Raw genomic sequence first — 21,791 nt, 5'->3', positions numbered from 1 at the left:
CCATAATATGGACTCGCCGAGTCGCCAACTTAACCGCGTCCCAAGTCTCGTCTCTACTCGGCGAGTTGGGCCTCCAACTCGCCGAGTCCAAGGCCAAAATACAAAATACTCAGATATATCTTACATACCAGGAACCAGGTGCTACACCCAGCGAGCGGTCCGGATAGGCTGTAGGTCCCAAGAGGGCGGACCAAACGTGTCGAGGCTTGGAGAGTGGACCAGGCCGACAGAAGGCCCGATGCGGGCAAACCAGTCATACTGTAGACTCAGAGAGTGGACCTGGTGGATTGAAGGCCCGGTGCGGGCGGACCAATCACACTGTAGAATCAAGGTATATGGTTAGACTCGGAGGGTGGACCAGGTGGACTGTAGGCCCGGTGCGGCGGACCAGTCACACAGTAGACCCGAAGTGCATGGTTGTTCTGCGTTCTGTTGCGATATGGCATGTTATGTGTATGGTATATGTGGTTGGTATTTTCAGGATATCTCACTAAGCTTCCGGGCTTACAGTTGTGATTTAAATGTTTCAGGTACTTCAGGAGACCATGGCAAGACAAAGGCATGATCGTACCGCTCCTCATGTTTTATGTGTTTATGATGTGGATCTGGGGAAATACTCTGATAATAAATGTATTGAAAACCTTTTTGTAATAACTTTATGAAATTGGGTTGTTTTTGAAAAGTTTAAATTTGTTGAAATTTTTAGAGCGTTACAAGTTGGTATCAGAGCCTTGGTTTGAGTGAATTAGAGGAACATTCATGATAATGACTAGTTCGTCTGTCTTAGCATTCTGGTGAACACCAGAATTGATCTTAAGATTTTGTAACCCTAGACTGGCCGAGTCTAACTGTAGCGAACATCTGAGGTGTGGGGGAGTCACCCCCGTATAGATCTATACACAAACTCTCGCTCTCCCTCCAGGAGACTTTGATTATAACTACAGACTACGACCGACACACGTTGGTGCCACCCGTTATTACTCACTAAATCCCAATTGACTTTGAATACTATTGATTATCGACCTGTATTTGTTTACTTGGACCTTACTAGAAGTACTAATGGGCCACTAAGGCCCAATAGCAATTAAAAGCCATTGAGGGCCCCTTAAATATGAAATTGGGTCGTAGAAGGCCCAATAACATTTATTATTATTCCTTGGTCCCAAAATCATGTTAATGGGTCACAAAGGCCCAACAAGAATGATTGGACTTTCAAGCCCAAAGTTTTGATTGTTTACTTGTTTTAGGAATTGTATAATTGTTGGAAAGTTTGATTGGACGATTGTTATTTTTGTATCGACACGAGACCGGTCGATTTGTTTATAACGATATTTGGATTATACGTATGTTCATCTCTCTATTTTCATGAGTTGTAACTTTTGGTATTTTTGACTCAAATATCTTAAAAATAAAATAATTGGTTCAAAATGTTAGTTTGACCCCTTTTTAGCCATTCTTTAATAAAAATAGCAATTTTAGTCCTTTATACAAAAAAGACATTTTAAGCCCTTAAATCATTTTCTTGGCGCATTTGACCTATAGACTTACTCAATTGATATTTTTAGCTCAAAACTTATTCTTTGGCAGTTTTAGCCCTTCCAGAATAGTGTTTTTCGGTTAAAGCCCAAACTTTTGCAACTTTTACAATTTTGGCCCAAAATCCAAAAACTTTACATTTTTGATCCTTTTTGGAAAATAAAAGCATTTTAACCCTTGAAATAGTCTTGTTTAAATTTTTATCCCCTTTTTTGAGAAATTTATCATTTCAGCCCCTTGAAAATCATGTTTTTAACAATTTTGGGCTTAGTGGGCTGAAAAGCCCAAAAATTGGCCCTTTAAGCTACAATTTACATTTCAAGTCCTTTGAAGAGCATAATATTCATAAAAAAATTTATTGTGACTGTTTTGACTCTTTTGATCCCTAAGAAAACCGTGAATAACAATTTTAACCCAACTTTTGTTTATTTGACAATTTAAGCCCAAAAATTGGTTTTATGTTACAATATGTTGATTTAAATCTTAAGAGGGTATTTTTATTGACTTGTTTAGTGTAGTGTACCTTAGATCATGTTTGTTTTCCTTCTTATGTCATATATCTCGAGATTTCTTTCCTTTTTGTTTACATAATCAACACATAAGCACATAATTTCACACATACATACATGAAATCATACATAGCATACACATACACATAGATCTACACATTTTATTTGTATTCTCCCCCATAAAACTTGTAAAAACCGGAAAGAGAGGGGTATGAACTCACCTTTTCTAGTTGATCATGGTTTTGAAGAAAAATGGAAGAAATTTGATGCTATTCTCGGCCTAGTAAGCTTCTTGGAGGATCTTTGGCTTAGATGAGTTCTAAGAGGCAAGATCACAAATTTGAATAGCTTAAGAGGAGATTTTTGATGAAATGAAGTAATTAGATCATGGATTTAAGCATCAAATTACCTTAGATGATGACTCTTAGGGAAAATCCCACTTGAAAGCTCCTAAATCTCGAAATTTTTGATGAAGAAGAAAGAACTTTTCTAAAGAGAGTTTTGTTTGTAAAAGATGAAGGAAATGGGTGTGTGTGTGGGTGTCTTCGGCCGAGAGTAGAAAGGAGAGGGAGAAGAGAGATAATTGAGTTGACATGTATGGAAATATCGGAAGAGTGCATGGATATCCCATGTATAATTGTGAGGTGGCAAGCAAAAGTCAACTCTTCCCTTCCTTTGCTTTGTATTTGGGCCGAGAGAGGTAGAAGGAAGAAGAAAAGTTGGGCCTTTTTGTGCTTAAGTCCATAATATGGCCCATTTAAATGATTTTCGGCCCAATTGGCCTTTGGAGATGGCTCACGACCCAAAACAATCAAGGTATGAGTTTTATGGCCCCTTTAGGGCTAATTAAGTTTGTTATGGCCCAATAAGGTCCATTAGGATATTTTATTTCATTCTAGGCCTATTATGGCCCAAAATGTTAAAATAAATGAAAGCGGGTCCAATTAGAGCACATATAAGAGTTCTAGGCCCAAAATAATCAAATTGGAAACATATTGGGCCGTTAGGCCCAATAGGGAAGTCCTAGTCCAAAATGGACTTAAACCAGGATTTCTAGGGTTTCCAATTCTTTGTTAACTATTTGCAGTGCTTGTATAAAGTGTTTGATGGAAGTTTTGTTGTTATTGAATAAGCATCATACATGCTTTCACATTTTTGGCTCACAAATGTTATCATTGTTGTTGTTACAAAGTATCAAAATTCCTAGTTGTGACACAAATCCACCATCGATCACCTCCCAGAAAACCCTATACTATATTTTTTTGTTTCATAAACCTAGCAGCCACTACCCACCGACATAACAGATTTCTTCAAAATTCTAATCGGGGTGTTGCAGATCCAGAAGGCAACGAGGTGTAGTACCTGGGTGAGGGTTTTCTTGAAGCACGTAGGGGACAACATCGATGTTCTGATGGTTCGGTTGCACCACATTCACCTCCGCTGAACACCACCTCTCCCTTCTTCTTCTTTGATACTTTGAATCTAAACCTCTATTACCGATTTCCTTTTCTGATCTCGTCTTTTTGAAGCTTAAGTTTTGGGGTTCATTTTTGAAAGTGAAAACAAAAAGTTATTGTTGGAGGTAAATGGTGGTTCTTTGAGGAGATCGTGACATGAGAAGAATGGTAGCGATGACGGCCTAAAGGTTACCGATGACCATCTACTTGATGGTGAAGGAGGTGGTGGTGACGGTGCTAGGGTTTCATGAAGGTGAATGCTTGAAGAGGTAGTACTCAGATCAGAGAAAAAAAGGAGAGATAGGGAGAAAGAAGGGGTTGTGGTCCATTGATGGTGGTGGGCGTTGATCTGACGTCGGAGGTGGTCGTTGGTGGTGGTGGTGAGGATGTTTCATGATGAGAGGAAGAGGAAAAGAGAGATAGATATATGAGTTGTAATTTCTATTTTTTTTTAGATATAAAGTGAATTATAAATAAATTAAAAATAAAATAGTAAGGGTAGTATAGTCATTTTAAATATGGTAAGGGATGAAGTGTGTAAATTTAATCCGACGAGTGATCAAACGTGCAAGTTTAAAACATTCAAGGGACGGTCCGAGTTAATTTTTAAATATAAAGACTGAACGTGCACTTTGACACATGCACGAGAGACGATGAGTATAATTTACTCAAATATATAAGATAAATTGGATGTGTAATTCCAACAAATACACGTTAAATTTTATATGAGATCCGATTAGGAAAATAATATTACTTCAAGATGCTTCACTTTGCTATAAGCTTAACCTTTTTTTTTTTTTGCTCAATTAATCTGGGAGAGAGCTAGTAATGATTCATGTTGTTTATGATCGTATCATTGTATGATTAGTGGTAAAAAAACAATCTCATGACATCAGGCTCTTAGATGATTCAGATCCATTAGTATAACTATGGGCCTATTCAACGGCCGAAACCCAACCTTTTAAACTTTACAGGCTGAAATGTCATTTTATGAAAAGGTTACTCACTCCCGTCAAAATGTCAAATAAATCAAGCCGGGTTGCTTTTTATTGCAAACTAATTAGATAAGGACCCACAGAGGTGCACAAAAAACCGGTTTGAGAAAAAACAAAATTGTATTAAAAGTTTAAATTGACTAGGTCTAAGAAAAAATCGATTTGTATCAAATGGAGTCGGTTTGAAGCAACGGTTGGTTAGGCTGTTAGGGTGAGGGTTTGCCATTATTACTATTGTAACCAATTTAGGAAAAACCGGCCTACAAGGCCATTTTGGTAACCAATTTTCGTATATAGTCGTTGATTTTTTTTTTATTTTTTTTAAATATTCTAAGGTGTTAGATGGTTGTGACCATTTTAATGGTTAAAATGAAAAGTTTACTCATTTGTTTGTATAAATAGGAATAGGGCGTGTTAGGCTGAAAAGAATGGTGTCACAAGAACTGTATTCTCGTCTTTGACACGTAGGAGCCATATAGGTATCACATCATTTATACCACACAAAACATGGTTCTTTACCACACTTAGGGTGTGGAACTATGGTAGAGAAAGAAAAAAGGTGAGAGAGAGGAGAAGAGAGAGAAAGACACATGAAGAAAGAGGGAGAGAGAGAAAAAGGAGTGCGACAGATTTAGAGAGAGGTACGATCAAATCCCACCCAATACCGCATACGGGGGTGGTGTTCTCCTGCCTATGTGGCACTGAGTACGGCCAAACCGCAGCCCACTCCCTTAAGCCTTAGTTTCATCATACAACTTATAAATGCTCTAGCCTCTCAAATGTTCTCTACTAACAATTTTGCTCACTAGTTTCTTTTTACAAGAAATGACATCCAATTGTGGTCATTCACAACTTCCGTTGGCATGAGTTTCGTCAATCAACATGTCGGTTGTCAAAGTTATACCTAAAAAACAAAACATGAAGATTTGTCAATGTCTCGAATTGTGTGAAATATGTCGGGCCCAAGAAAAGCTTGATACAAGAAATAAGATAATTTCTTTATAGAAATAGGAAAATATCACATTAAATACATTCATTATACATCATAGTATCATACTTTTTTTTTAGAAACAGCAAATATATTAATATATCAAAAACCCAACCAAAAGCAAGAAGCAAACGGAGGGGAAGGAATAGAAACAAACAGAGAATCACAGAAAAAATAAAAAAACATAGTTACAAGAAACAAAGAAGAGAGATTTTTTTTTTAGAATGGGAAGCAACTCCAAACCACCCATCTACCTACCCAATTCCCCCTGAATTTGATCCATTCGTAAGTTTGAAGAATTATAGAATCCGCAATGATTGCAGGGGAAGCACCAATTTTCGTGAAAGTTTTTCCATTTCTTGCTATCCATATGTTCCAAAAAGTGGCGTAAAAAATCATGTTGAGAATTTCTCTCTTCTTGGGACAATTCCCCCATGAGGCAGCAAAATCAATAAGACCACGTACTGAGTTGAATTGATTATTGTCAATTCCGCACCATTTTAAAATCCAATACCATACCTCCTTGGAGAATCCGCAATCAGCTAGAAGATGATTCGAAGATTCGTTACTTACCCCACATAATTGGCAATTTGGATTTTGGACTAATATACCCCTAAGACTAAGCAACTGAGTAACAGGAATTCTATCCATTACATCCCTCCACACAAAACATTTCACTTTTAAGGGGATTAATTTTGACCAACATATTGTTTGTCCCATACCAATATTAAGATTTGAATCTACCATTCTCCTTAGAATATTCACTAGATATGTGCCATCTTTGTTAAAATTGAAACGAAAACCAATGTTAGAAGAATGATGAAACGCCATAGATCCAAACATGGAATAGAAATCATGTAGTTCAGCCTTCTCTACATCATTGAAATTGTTTGATTTCCATTTCCATAGAAAGCCTATGCTGCATATACGCTCCATGAATTGACATTTTTTTACTCTTTCTAGCTGGTAGAGATGAGGAAATCTTTTTTGCAATGGATCTCTCCCACACCATTTGTCTTTCCAAAAAAGGATTCTGGAAGAATGGTTTGGAACCAGGGAAAATAGCTCGTCCGGATCAATGTTGTAATTTTGTAGACTTTTGATTGCTTTTGAAATATTACTCCACACCCCACTTGCACTCTTGCTGACCATGTAAGTGGCTGGCTGATTCCTAAGGTTGTGAATACTAGTAATCACTTTAGACCATAAGCTTTCATTTTCATTTCTTAACTTCCACCACCATTTGGTAAGTAAGGCCACGTTTTGCGCTTTAAGAGTACCCACCCCTAAACCACCATCCTTTTTATCTGCCACTACATTTGTCCAATCAACCCAATGAATCTTTTTTTTAACATCGGTCCCTCCCCATAAGAATCTTCGTCTTATTTTTTCCAATGAATCCAGAATTCCTTGTGGTGCTTTGAATAGAGATAAATAGTATGTGGGTAAGCTACCCAAAACTAATTTTATCAAGGTTAATCTCCCCCCAAAGGATAAAGAGTTTGCTTTCCAATTTGATAACTTCGATTGAAATTTTTCCATAATTGGTTTCCAGTTTTTCTTTAGTAACATATTGGCACCGACCGGAACCCCCGGCCCAAATATGAGAAAGGAAATGAACTTTTCAAACATCCGATAATTTGGGCCATATCTTGAAGCTCCAAATATGTGGTACATACGCCAAATAGACGGGATTTTTGAAAATTTACTTTGAGACCGAAGGAGATTTCAAAGCATTTAAGAATACGCGATAAGTTCTTTATACTACCCCTATCCCATCTACCCGCAAAAATGGCATCATCCGCGTAAAAAGATCTGAAACTGATGGGCCACCCTGAGGTAGTTTGATCCCTAGAATTAGGGATTTTTCACTTGCATCTTGTATGGCTACATGTAGTCCTTCCATGGCAATGATAAATAAAAAAGGAGAGAGCGGGTCACCTTGTCTTACTCCACGCGTGATTGAAAATTCTTCTGTAGGAGCACCATTAACTAGGACCGATGCTCTTGCGGAAGAGAGACAACCATAAATCCACATCCTCCATTTATGCCCGAATCCCATTTGATCCATAACCGAATCAAGAAAACCCCAATTTATGGTGTCGAATGCTTTTTCAAAATCAAATTTGAATAAAAACATTTTCGTCTTGGTTTTTTTTGCCCACATGAAAAATTTCATTTATGATCAAAGGCCCATCTAGAATGTTCCTGTCTTTTATGTACGCCGATTGAACTTCATCTACAACAGATCCGACAACGCCTTTCAGTCTGTTTGCTAGGATTTTGGCTACGATTTTGTAAATACATCCGATCAGACTGATGGGTCTATAATCAGATAAAGTGGTTGGGTCTTTTACTTTTGGAACAAGAGTGATGAAAGATGAGTTGCAGCCAGGGGAGAAGTTACCAAAAGACTCAAAATGTTTCACATATCTGGAAATATCGACTTTCATGGACTCCCATTTAGATTTGAAGAGTTTGAATGTAAGACCATCAGGCCCCGGTGCTTTATCTGATCCGCAACACCAAACAGCTGTTTTGATTTCATCTAATGTAATCTCAGCCTCAATGAAAGAACTTTGATCTGGTTTCAACCTTTTAAACAATGAGCTAATCAACTTTGGTCTGACGGGCCAAGGTTCATGAAATTTATTCCTGAAAAACTCAAATGTTTCCTTCTTAATGGGTTCTGGATCCGTGCACCATTCACCGCTTATTGTAATACCGTGAATCCTCTCCTTTCTATGCTTGTTTTTTAACATCCCATGGAAGAATCTTGAGTTTTCATCTCCGTCACAAATCCACTTTATTTTTGCTTTCTGCTGTAAATATAGCTTGGACATCTGTTCGAGTTCCCGTAATTTAACTATTGCATCTCTTCTCGAAATACACTCCAAAGATGAAAGTATTCTGCATTCAGCCAAGATGTCCAACGAGTCAACTTGCTCCCTTAACATTTTTAAAATACCAGTTTCCTTAATAGTTACTTCCTTCCTCCAATTCTTTCATTTTTGAGGAATTTGATTTTTGCCGGCAAGAATCGATCGGGAGCACCAAACCCATGGAAATTACCCCAAGCTTTATCAAATACCAAATTAAAATCGTTATGTAGTAACCATGAGTTGAAAAACCGGAACGGTGGAGGTCCAAAGTCGACTTTGTGAGGTTTGAGAATCACAGGAGAATGGTCTGAATAGTCCCTTGGAAGAACAGTCACAGATGTCAGCGGTTGCACTTGAATGAAGTTATGACATACTAGGAATCGGTCGAGTTTACTCTGTTTAAGCCCATCGTCACGCAGATAAGTTAATTTCCTTCCCCCTTGAATGAACTCATTTAAACCAGCCACCGCTATGAACCGGTTGAAATCGGATGCCATATAATGACAGAATGAGGAATTGAATCTTTCACAAGCGAACCTCACTGCATTAAAATCACCCGTAAACACCCAGATACCATTCAACCCTTTTTTTAGATCAATCAAATCATCCCATAATTTACGTTTGTCAACTATAGATTGAGGCCCGTACACATTTACAATTGTTATAGCACCTGAGATACCAACCCATTCCCCCGACGTAGCGATGAAATGCCTGGAGGAGAAGGTATTTGACTTGCGGAACACACGAGGGTCCCATATGCTTAAAATACCACCAGAGCCTCTAGTGGGATTAACAAAATCACATTGATAATTTGTCGATCCCCAGCAACCAACTATATCAATATTATTGAAATCTGATACCCTTGTTTCCTGAATACAAATGAAATCGATGCTTTGTGTGAGTTTGAGTTTCCTAATCCACTCAATTTTCTTTGAATCTCCAATTCCCCTGATGTTGAGAGTCATGAAATTCATTGATCCACTTTGGGTTCTCCTGCACCTTCAAATATTGCTTGCTTCCACAAAGTCGTTTCCCATCTCGATTTGGAATCCGACCTCGTTTCCGATCCTGATTGTACTATCAACTTCATTTGAAGAGAGACAAATTCCATTCGGGGAATTCCCACTAAAGGAGTCGGATCCAAGAAAAGATTTATTTAGATCGAGGGAAGGAGAGCCAAGCTCAATGATTTTCGGTTGAAGAAAATTAGATGGGGGAGGAGAAGAATGAGAATGAGAAGCCACTAAAATCCTTCTGGGTGTGATTAGGGAGGAGAAATTCGTATCAATTTTTCTGCGTTTTCCCATGGAGTCACCAGGTTCGAAGTCAACAAACGGGGCTGGCTGGGTCGAATCAGTTCTAATTGGGGTGTAAGGATTTGAATGATGAATATGGGCCGGATCTGGATTATGCTCGATATGGTTTGACCCATCACCAATTGACTTAGGGAATCGACTCTCCAGTATAGGGGAACCGACCAAAACTTGATTTTTACCGGGAATATCCAATCCAGATTTATGACCATCATTATGGGAGGACGTTCTGAATTCCGAAAATAAATTACCTTCCATATTCTCCGTATCTTCACACGAGTTGACCGCCTCCACCGTATCTACATCCGCGTTGGCCATTGCCACCGCCGCTGTGTCATCTCCGACGAATGCAACATCATCAACTGTCATAGGTTCTGAGTTATTATTCTGATCAATCTCACCCTCTTCTAGTTCCCCCGTTCCTTGAACTTCCCAAGTTTCGGATACACCGTCGTCATCTGATGACTCATCTGACTCCAATTGATCGGATTCGTCATCATTTTCAGCGTCATCGAAAGGTTGCGGAGTAGCAGTGTTATGAAAAAACGGATGCCAATTGTAGTCGTATTCCACAATCCCAACCTCGTAAAATTTGCTATTGAAAGAACAAGTTGTAACATTATTGATTCTGAGGTTCGAGTTAGTGAGAATACAGGCTGTACCGTAAGATAGATCTAGATTAGACCAGTTTCTCCCATCCACTTGTAGTGGTTTCCCCACGACGTTTGCGATTAGAGAGTAATTCTCTTCCAATCGGAGAGAAATTGGGACCCCTGTGATTTTCACCCATGCAATTCTCTCGCTATTTGTTTCCTCGTACAGCCCCATTCATAACCAATTGAACCATCTGTTCCAGTTATGCTCATCTTGCATAAAGTTTTGAGCATGGCTAGGAAGGTCAAACCGAAGAACTACCCTTAGACCTCCAGCATAGAAAGCATTTATTGAAAAATAATTAACCGATTCGATTAACTTTGGGATTTCAGTAAGGAGCTGAAGGCTAAGAACTTCCCCAACCAAGGCAGAATTGTTCCATGCTTGCATAGCAGGTACCTGCTTGAGAGCCACCGTGTGAGATTTCAATGGAGGGATAAATGGTGCGTGATGGTGAACTCCCGCAACCTCAGCGTATGATCTGCCGGTTTTAGGCATTCCATTAACAGCTTCATGGAATGATGTGGGAGGATAGGGAGGTTGAGCATGAACATAATCCTTCCTTCTGAATTCCAAAGGGTTCCTTCTTCCCTGGGCCTTCTTCTCATATTTTGAGATGTTTACCTTCAAAATACAGTGATTGCATCTAACCGATTGCATAGATCTCTCAAGTGTAGTCACATCCTTAACACCGCCAAATTTGACAAACCCAAAATACGACCCACCTTTGTCTTTTCTTCCTGGTATGTACACATCTGTGATTCTTCCAAAGGGCTTGAAAGCTTCGTTCAATTCGAACCTGTTTGTTCCAGCGGGGATATTGGATACGAAGAAGGAGGTGATAGCTTTGCTTGAGACGACATTGTATCTTCTTCCCCGAACTTCCGTCCACCCATCATTTTCTTTTTCAAACTCGCGACCATCCAACTTCCTTGGGAGCACCATTTTTTTTAATTCGCATGTAGATAACTCATAGTGTCATACAAGGTGATGAAATATGGTCCGGATCGGAGTCGAGCAATAATGACAAATAAAATCATATTTGGACCTACGATCAAAGTTTGTTTAAAGAAATAATTTCAAGAAACTTGACCATTTGACCAATTCGGCAATTCTTAAAGCTTGTCCAAAAGACTTTTCAACCGCATCTTTGCCATTTTAGTCATTCAAACCTAAAACACAATTCAATTAGTATGTGGATCTTGGCTAAAAAGTAATGATTTAAATTTTTGATAAATCAAAATTTGATGTTTGGTCAGCTCCATTTGGTTCACTATATGTGTACATGGTTGTTACGACTACTGTAAATTTTGCATATGATAAAACATGTGATTGTATTTGAATTGTTAGGGTATCTGTATTTTAGAGAAAATTAAACGAATTAACCTTACAAAACAAAGTTTTTTTTTTATTTCCTTTGATAACACATCGAATAAAACAATCAGGGTTTGACAATTAAAATATAAGTGAGATTGTGATGATGTTAATTTTCATATTCTATGTTTTGCACACATAAACGACTTATTGAAGCTATACCACATGAAAATATAAAGGCCACATGGTAGTTTTAGTATAAGCAACCTCAGATATAATAAGTATCTAAAGTTTGGTAATAATGCATAATTGTTTTGATTAAATCTGAACGGTAGGTACATACTTAATGGTATTCAACATGTAAATGTGTTTTACGATAAAATTTCATGACCACCTGTCCAATGCGAAATGGGGTTGTGACCTTTTCGTGTCGATTTGGGTACTTTTCCAACAATTAACTGATATGCTTGGAGTTTTTTTATGAACAACTTTCTTTTATCAGGAGGTGTTACTCTACCAAGTTGTTTACTGGATCCTTAACCCACGCTTTTCAATGAGATCGAAATCAAACAAAATTTCAAAATGCATAGCAAAATGTTTTGGTAAATGATAAGATAAATGAAAACAAGATTCATAAAATATCTTTTTAGAAATGTGAAACGCCCCTATTTCAGTTTGATGATTTAAAATCATTTAAAAACTCTTTCAAGAAATAAAATATCGTTTGCGGAAATGAATGTCAAAGTCGTACTCATCTAAAACAGTTGTAGTTTCATAGGAGGTTAAAGAGGAGGGTCAACAAATAGAATATCATAACAAAAGCCATGCTTCCACTAGATAACAATGGATTACAAAATGTACAAAACTCCTAAAAGCCTCAATCGCTACTTATACTTGAATAAATGTCAAAATTTGTGATGGTTTTTAGAAACTTACAATGGAACAAAATAAAAATAAAAACTTCACCATCACATAGCACCATGGAGGATTTTGTTCTACAAACTATTAGCAACTTAAAAAACAACAAGATGTCTAATGATACCATGATATCTATAGAATATCAGTAATTTGTTGTAATAATGAGCATATTTCCAACAAAAAATAATAGGCTACGGATTAGAAATGTCTTGTGAGTATTACCGACATTCCTTATCTTTAAAGTCAAAAGCAACTGTGTCACTCCTTTGACAAATGAGAAATCCTCAAAATCTTTGGAAAACTCTTTAATTTTATTCTTGGATAAATACCATAAAACCCCTTAAGTTTGCAAATTGTTTACTATTTTACCGAAAGTCATATTTTAGGTCCATTAATGCATCAAATTTGGAATTTTTTTAATTTGATCATTTTTTAAAATTTATCCAGTAAAGCTGAAAATTTCTGACAAACTTAAGAGATTTAATGAATCATAAAAACCAAACTTAAGGGATTTTTTAAACCATAAAAAAGGTAAATTTGAGCATTTATGTCAAACGTAAGGACTTTAATAAACCAGATGGTAAAACTGAAAAAAAAAAAAATTGCAAATATATGGTTTTAATGAACCTAAATTCCGCTAAAAGGTAAATCCGACAAAAACTTGCAAACTTAAGGGTTTTTATGTCATTCTCCCTTTAGTCTTTGTAATCCCTTTGGTCTTTAACTCTTATTCTTTAAAACATCTTGAATCTTTAAAAAATAATCATACTATTTTAAATAAATATACTCTTTAAAATATCTTAACTCTTCCAAACATCTTTAGACCGGGGGTTGTGGTGTGAGAATGAGCGAATGGAAGAGGACCCACACCCAGGAACACCACACCTTTTAGTGCGGTTTAGGTTGTGTTGGAAAGGGGGTGAGGAGAGTATTCCCTGCATTCTCTCTCCTCTCTTGATTGGACAATATCTTAAAGGCTTTTTTTATTTTTATTTTTAGTTATTTTAATATTTATTAAACTATATATATACTAAAAATTTATAAATAATATATTAAAATATATGGTTTATAATTCCCTACAAACGAGTACAATATTTATACAAAATATATTTAAAAAAAATTAAAAACGATATGTAGTGAAAGACGACCATTTCATGACTTTTGGTTAGTAAAAGGTGAGTGCATGGAAAGCTAATGTGGCACGGAAAAAGTGAGTGGTAAAGTATGAGTACATCTTGGAAGATCTTGTATGTTCAAGAGTCATATTAAAATGATATTTCTAATTAACATATGATCATAAAGGGTTATACTAACAACAACTTGATATAATTAATTATTTATTTGAAATTTATTTTAATAAATAATCATAAACTTCTATAACTAATTGCAAAATATTTATTTCATAGAAATAACTATCATTTTAATGGAAAGCAACATTATATTTCATATGGTATTAATTAGCATGTCATGCACAACATTTTGGACTAGAAAAAATCTTTTGTTTTTTTTGCTAAAAGTTAAAGTTTATATATTATAAAGAGTTATAAGAATTTTATAAACTTCTTTTATCCTTTTATACAAAAAAAAAAAGATGGGTTAATTTCTAAGAAACAAGACATGGTCTTTTGAATATAATAATGGAAAGTAAACATTGTTTAAGAGGCATGAAAGACATGTAGGTTTTAGGGTATGGAGTGTTTAAAGTGTTAAGAACTCTTTGATAATGATTTAGCTTTATAAAGGCTTTCATTCCTTCTTTTGGTGTGCAAAAACCGTAGCTTCTCGTGTACTCTCTCACTCTTCTTGCAAAAGTGTTAGAGAACATTTTGTTGCTTGCATTTTACTGTCTTGAAATAAAACTTGGGTTTTGCTTTCAAGCTTAAGAGTTTCTTCACAAGAATAACATCTTAAATCAAGTTGGATTATTGTTGGCGTCTCAAATGATCATCTATTATCCATCAACTTTCAAGCCTCCTTTTAAGGATCCAAAGAACAACAAATGTTGTTATTTCTTCATCTTTTCTATGGTTGGTGTTTTTCTTTCCATTTCTTGCAAGATGATCCTTGATGGGTTGTAACTAGTTTATAATTGTTCAAAATATTCAAGTCTTCATTTGCTAAAATATCATGTTTTTTGAAACTATTTTTGAATATAAACCCAACAATTTGCCGATTTGGTATCAGAGAGTCACCTTGTAAGTTTGGTTAGATTTTATGATTTTTTTAAATCTTAGTTTTTGGAGAATATGGATAACTTGTTTTTGTAAAAAAAAAAATAAGTTCATACATATTTTCTTTGATAACTTTATAAGTGTTATTTTTGTGACTAAATTTTACATGTATTTTTTGTCAGTTTAATTTGTCTTAGAAAAAAAAAAGTTTTTTATGTTTATATGTAATTTAGAGTGCATAAAAAAGTCATGAACCTTTTGTATTGTTATTTTATGTGGACTTATGAAAATGGTTTGTAATGATTTTTTATTCATAAAGTATGTAATAAAAAGTAGCTAGTTTTTATTCATGTTATTTTTATGTAGTAGATTAGTTTTAGACTAGATTTAAATTACTGAAATCGTCCCTATGGTTTGGCTAAAATTGTATGTTTGGTCCCTAACTTTTTTTTTGCACTCGGATCGTCCCTATGGTTTGATTTTGTTGCATTTTTCGTCCCTATGGTTTGGTCAAAATTGCACGTTTGGTCCCTACCTTTATGTATGCAAGGGACGAAAAACGCAACAAAATCAAACCACAGGGTTGATCCGAGTGCAAAAAAAAGTTAGGGACCAAAAGTGCAATTTTGACCAAACCATAGGGACGTTTTTAGTAATTTACTCTTTATTTTATGAAAAATTTAACAAGATGAAGATGGAGACCATTTTTGAAGATCCAAGAGTAGCCCACCGTTTTATATGTTTTTTATGAAAGTTTATAACTTTTATAAAAGTATTATAAAATTGCAACAAAGTTGGTTGTTATTGCAAGTGGGAGCATGGAGTCAACTTGAAGTTCATATGAAGATCATTTGGTCCCTTTTGTCCCTTTAAGAAATGACTTGATACTTTTGTGTTGGCTCACAAAAGTCTCAACTAGATCATGACTTGTATATGTTAAATGTATGTTTGTGTTGTTTACTTTTCAAGTAAATATTTTGTGTGATTGATAACTTAGCTGTTTACAAACTCAAACTATTTTTTGGACAAAATAAACATCGCATGGAGTTTGTGTTTCAAAATATAAAACGTGAACATAAGATGTAACAAGGTATAACTTTAAAATAAAAACCATTTTATTAAAATGTTTATAACGACAAATTTTGAAATTGTAAAATATAAGTCTAAAATTGTGATTTTATAACTTATCCAAACTCCAAAGTATTAATAATAAAAGGAAGTGTTATTAAGTAATATAAAAGGTTCTTAAAGGCTCAAACTAAAACTTAATATTGAATATTAATTTTAAAATTGAACCGCATTAAAATATAAAAACCGAATTTTATATATGAACGCATTAAAATATAAAAACCGAATTTTATATATGAACATTAAAAGTGATTTTTTGGAAAACTAATACCATGATTAATTGGATGCATGTAATTATCATGATATCACATATTTTAAAATAAAATAATAAAGCATACAAATCCATTTTTAAAAGGCAAGTATGTTCCATCCAACTTAGAAACATTTGCGCACCATTTATATAATGCTTGTGGGATAAAGGATACGTAACCATTTGTGTTATCTTTTGGTGGCCAAAGTACCTTTTTGATTTCTATAACCAAGTTATAGGCCAATTATACAAGTTTCTTGTAACGTACCAAAAATTAATAATAAACTTTTTATTATGGGCCTAGCCAACATACAATGGGTCTAGCCTAACATACTATGGGCCTAGCCCTAGCCCAACATACTATGGGCCTAACCAACATACAATAGGCCCAACCCATAACATCAATGCAAGAGTCACAAAGACAAATAACATCTTACATAACACATTCTAGTAGGCCGACATTGGTTCCTTCGACCCAAACATATAGTGAGGAGACTCACTTGACTCAAAAAGCCGATCAGCTCAATATCGAGCCAACCGCAACTAATTGCTCACTCTTTCTCTCTCTCTCTCTCTCTCTCTCTCTCTCTGCCAAATGATGGGTGTTAAACACCTCCTAACAATCCACACAAGGTAAAACCTAAGTCTACCTTCAAAAAATTGAAATTTGACCAAAAATCAACACATGCCAAAAGTCAACGGTCGAATTCGAAGTCAATAGCCCACAACGCCAATTATTCAGCCTCACATCGTGACCAGCCCTTGGTCACGTCGTGAGAGTCCATTCGGCCTAATTCCAACTCGTCTTGACCCAACTCAATGATGGAAAATCACTGGAGCTGACCTCATGACGTGAAAATCCATCCGTCACGTCGTCAGCCCCGAGAAGCTTAGAAGAAAATGGGACTTTTCAGTCTTACATCGTGAGACCTCATGTCTCATGTCGTGAGCACAGTTTGAAGCAAAAATCCAAAGATTTAAGTCCTTAATCCATTAAGCCTTTCACTTTAATTTTTCTACAAGCTAAAGGGGACTCCAAAGGTCCATAAAAATGATTACTTGATGGACAAGCATTCCTCATGCCTATCCTCCATCTATTCTAGGTCAAAATGAAGAGATCAATCCAAAATCCTCATGCATGGGTCCAATAATCAACCAACTTCTAGATCTGAAGCATAATCATACTCCAAGGACCCTTAGAATAAGTGTATTCCTTCCATTCAAACTTGTTAAAACATGAAAAACATGGGATAACAACTTAGATCTAACCACTTTAAGCAATAAAGCTTGAGACTTTGACACTTATAAAGGTCCATAAACAATATGAGATGATGATGATGATGATGTTGATTCCTTACAAGCTTCACCAATAGATCACTTTCTTCTCCTTCTTCTATTCTTCTTCAAGCCGAGAAATGCTCCAAAAGGTCAAGAATCAACCAAGGAATGAGGGTTAGGGTTTTTCTGAGGTAAAAGGGTGTTGGAGGTTGATAATGAGCCCTAAAAATGTCTGAGAGGGGCTTAAATATGAAGGAAACCCTAAAAGATCATGGGCTTGGGCTGCAGTAGTTCTCACGTCGTGAGATTAGTCTCGGATATAATTTACATATTTACCCTTGTCACGTTGTGACCACTTAATGGTCACGTCGTGACAGTTGATTTTCTAACAAAAATTAATATTTTGACTCCTTGTAACCCTAAATTGATCCATCTTGGAAAACGGGTGTTACAATTTTCCCCTACTTAAATTAGATTTTGTCCTCGAAATCACTCCTTACCACCTTCCAGGTACACCAGACGACTCAGACAATCCTTCCAACACCCCAATTCAGACTGAGAAGTTGACCCATACAAATGACGACCTTCCAATACTATAACCAAATCCCAATTCTTAGCAAAACTTCACATACCCTGACGAAGAACGGATTCAATACCCACTTACTTTAACCAATGAAGAGTAACCATCACTTCTTTGCCCAAAATCAGGAAACCCAATACCTTGTCTAACTTCCAGACATACATAACCATTTTGAAACACAACTAATATGACTCCACTTTCGCAGTCTAAACCGAACGAAACCCCTTCCGACTTTGAATTATCCCACTAATACCGGAGAAATAGAATTCCTTACCACTCGTCGATGTCGACAACTTCACGCCCGAATATGAAAACAAGTCCCAACCTAAAACTCAACTGCTGATGACATACAAATCTCATCCTGTTGTCCAACATTTGTAATTTCGATCAATCCGAGATCTCCCTTGTTTCGTTCTACCCTAACTAATAACTGAAGCACCAGTTTCCAACCGGTTGATGAAGTTGATAGCCTCCCGAATGACCATACCACAAGACTTTGACCAAGAGTCTACCCGATAAAAGCTATCCTAGCTTGTCTACCAATATGACTCCAACAGTCCCCAAGGGATGATATAACTGACCAACACACGAACATAATGTAGTCCACTTCACTATAGGTGAATGCTACCGGTCAATCCATAGTCTTACATCACAACCGACCCCAAAGCGACCTACAACCTTCTTTGATACCATGAATGTTGTGGCCCTACCACAGTCTCACAACCCATCCTATCACGATCTAATTCTACCTGGTGAAGGCTACGAGCCAAATCATAGATTCATAGCACTCTCACAACTGCGTGTCGACCTGGTGAATGCTACGGGACACCCCGCAGTCTTACATCACTCTTACTGCGACCTACTAATCTAGCGAATGTTATGGCTACCCTGAAGTCTTACAACTCTTCCGCAATTGTCATGGTCCCCACCCACGGTCTTGCCCACTACCCACAAGAATACCTAACCAAATATCATTATAAGCCGAAACCCCATCCTTATAAACCCTAATCAGGTGTTTGGTTCATGATTTGAACCCCAAGGCCTTTCTCAGACAAGAACAGGCAGAGACGTCGTAACACAATCCTCAACCTGAACCTAGGCACGAATCCACCATACGCCACTGTTGCTGCTTCATGTCTTTAAATTTGATAACACTACTAGAAAGTAACTTTAGTGACACGCATTGCGTGTCATAAAAGGGTACAGATGACACGCAAATCCATGTCAAGGAAGACCCTGTCATAAAGGAAGATGACACGCTTTTGTGTGTCGTAAACTTACGACACGCATTGCGTGTCAAGGAAGGCCTTGTAATAAAGGAAAACGACACGCTTTTGTGTGTCGTTAACTTACGACGCGCATTTACAAAATGCATTGCGTGTCAATGAAGACCCTATCATAAAGGAATAAGACACGTATTTGCGTGTCGTAACCTTACAACGCGCGTTTAGGACACACATTGCGTATCATTAAATCCCTATCATAAAGGAAGATGACACGCATTTGCGTGTCATAAATTTCAACAACCATTTACGATATGCATATACGATGTGCCTTTACAATACTCATTTACACATAATACAAAATTATAGAAACAAATATATACCAAAACAATCAACTTCATCCAATAACATCATGTCAAAAAATCGTAATACATTGATATTAAGGGGATCTGATTGTACATTGTTATTAAGACGTTTTCTCTAACTATATAACCTAATATTGCATTGTTATTAAGGGGCACCTTCTTGTTTCAGATATCATGTCAAAAAAATCCTCCATATCATTGGTTTGCCACCTGGTGTACTGGGCTGCTGTCCACCGGGCGTGGAAGGCAAGTAATGACTTAAACATTAGCTGAAACAAAAAAAAAAGCTTTTATTAATCACACAATCAAGTTTAGCTACTCGACAGAGTTGTTATATAAATATGTTATTAACTAATTTGATAAGATCAACATAAGATATAACAAGTTGAATAACTTTTACCATTTTCTCAAGGTTGATCCCACTTTTTTCTAGTAACGGGGAAAACATTCGAGACTTTTGTAAGCAAAATAAGAGTATTTCGAATCTCCACGTACTGTACAAATTGCAAGCACTTAATCAGTAATTTTGTGATCCTTTGACTCCATTTCTAGTGTAACTTTTAGAAGAATAATAAAATAACACAATATAGATTACAGTCACTGGATTAGACTTAGTACAAATAATATTCATAGGTGCATACGAACCAGGCCCAAAAGAATCTAGTCCTGTCAGATCAGGTTAAATTCCAAAAGTACAAAATGAAGAACTAAGAATTCGAGCACAACGAGAGTACACTTCTATGACTCACCTCCTAACAAAAAGTTCAAAATTTTATAAAAATTAAATACTAATTAACGGACTATGTACATGGAATATGAATGATATAAACTCACTGAGACATCCCCATTTTCACGGCCAGAAAATACCGATTTTGTTTATGCTTTATAAAAATCAGAGTACCTCTTTTAATAAAAAATGTTGGGGAATTTGTTCTTAGTAAAACATGATAAATACGTTATCAAAGCATTTCCGAAGAAAAATATTTTTATTCATTTTAAAACATTTGGGAAGTCATCGTCAATACAGAAACATAAGCATAAACAGAACTTACATTCATTATCACTAGTGATTTATATCTCCTTAATCCCTTAGTGTAATTTGACTTCATATCAACACTTGTGATATAAATAAACTGAGTGGGTCAGGTTGGGAAACCTGGTGAGTACATAGGGTTTTCAACCCACAATAAATAAGTTTATTAATTTTATCAAACCAAACAAACCCGATTACTCGTTCTCGTTATCCTCACTTTACATCCCTAAAACATCTAACACAAGGGTCCTAGTCTAAGGACTTTCATCGGGGTGACAACACATGCTTCGGGGGTTCCTAAACAATTCATGTCAAATAAGGCAACCATGTGGGGGATGGAGTACTGCTGGTGAGCACACAGTTCAAATAAACACCTACAGGTTGCGAGCCTGCTAGCGTTCCACTGGAATGTCTAGAATAGTCTGTGGTCGTCATCTATACTCCACTAGATGACTAGATCATCAATAACATCTATATCGAGGCCTCTCGTTATTTTATTTTGTCACACAACAACTATTCATCTACCCATGTTTTACCCAACACATTTTGTAGATATAAAATACATATACAGTTTAAATCATTTAAAACATGTATAAAATTGTTCATCCAGGATAGATAGCAAGTATACATATAATATGCACACACAACACGTAATTTATATAAAATACTTCATATCTATGTGTAAGCTGAAAGTAACTATGCACTCACCTGAAAAGGTGGTGATTCCGAACTCAGACAACGCTTCGCTTCTTAAAAACTAATTTCCTTCGACGAAACCTAGTATTATTACCACTAGAGTTTAGTCTATTATTCGCCGACACTAATTAATAATTTAGCTATTATTACTATTATATAAGCATTAAAAAATACTTATATCCCATAATAATATCCCAAGTACTTATTATAAGTTCCTAATAACGTTACTATAGTTAAATAAAAGCTATATTAAAAATAGCGTAGGTGTAGTTCACTTTCAACGGGTTTTATAGAAAACCGGGATTTGCTTGGAGCAGCGTTCCCGAGCCAAAAAACTCTTCTTCTCGGAGCCTTCGAGCACTCTGGAGTTTCCGCCTCGTGCTAGGGAGGTTCCCTAGGCTTTTCGGGGGGTTTCGAGGCTAGAGAGAGATTCTAGAGAGAGAGTAAAGAGAACAAAGAATGGGAAATGTGTGAAGAAAATGAGGGTGAGAGAGGTTCTAT

The 21,791-nt window shown here is 36.3% G+C and overlaps 1 protein-coding gene across 1 annotated transcript; it reads right to left on the bottom strand.

Annotated features, from left to right (window-relative positions):
* Nucleotides 1–8,468: 8,468 nt before the first annotated feature.
* On the bottom strand, nt 8,469–9,341 carry LOC111893012 (uncharacterized). Its single transcript, XM_023889086.1, has one exon. It carries the CDS (start codon nt 9,339–9,341, stop codon nt 8,469–8,471), a length of 873 nt encoding a protein of 290 aa, XP_023744854.1.
* Nucleotides 9,342–21,791: the final 12,450 nt, after the last annotated feature.

Source organism: Lactuca sativa, chromosome 1 (genome assembly GCF_002870075.4).
Source record: "Lactuca sativa cultivar Salinas chromosome 1, Lsat_Salinas_v11, whole genome shotgun sequence".
NCBI classification, from domain to species: Eukaryota; Viridiplantae; Streptophyta; class Magnoliopsida; order Asterales; family Asteraceae; genus Lactuca; species Lactuca sativa.
The sequence above is the reverse complement of the archived record's forward strand: the minus strand, read 5'-3'. Positions and strand labels throughout refer to the sequence as shown.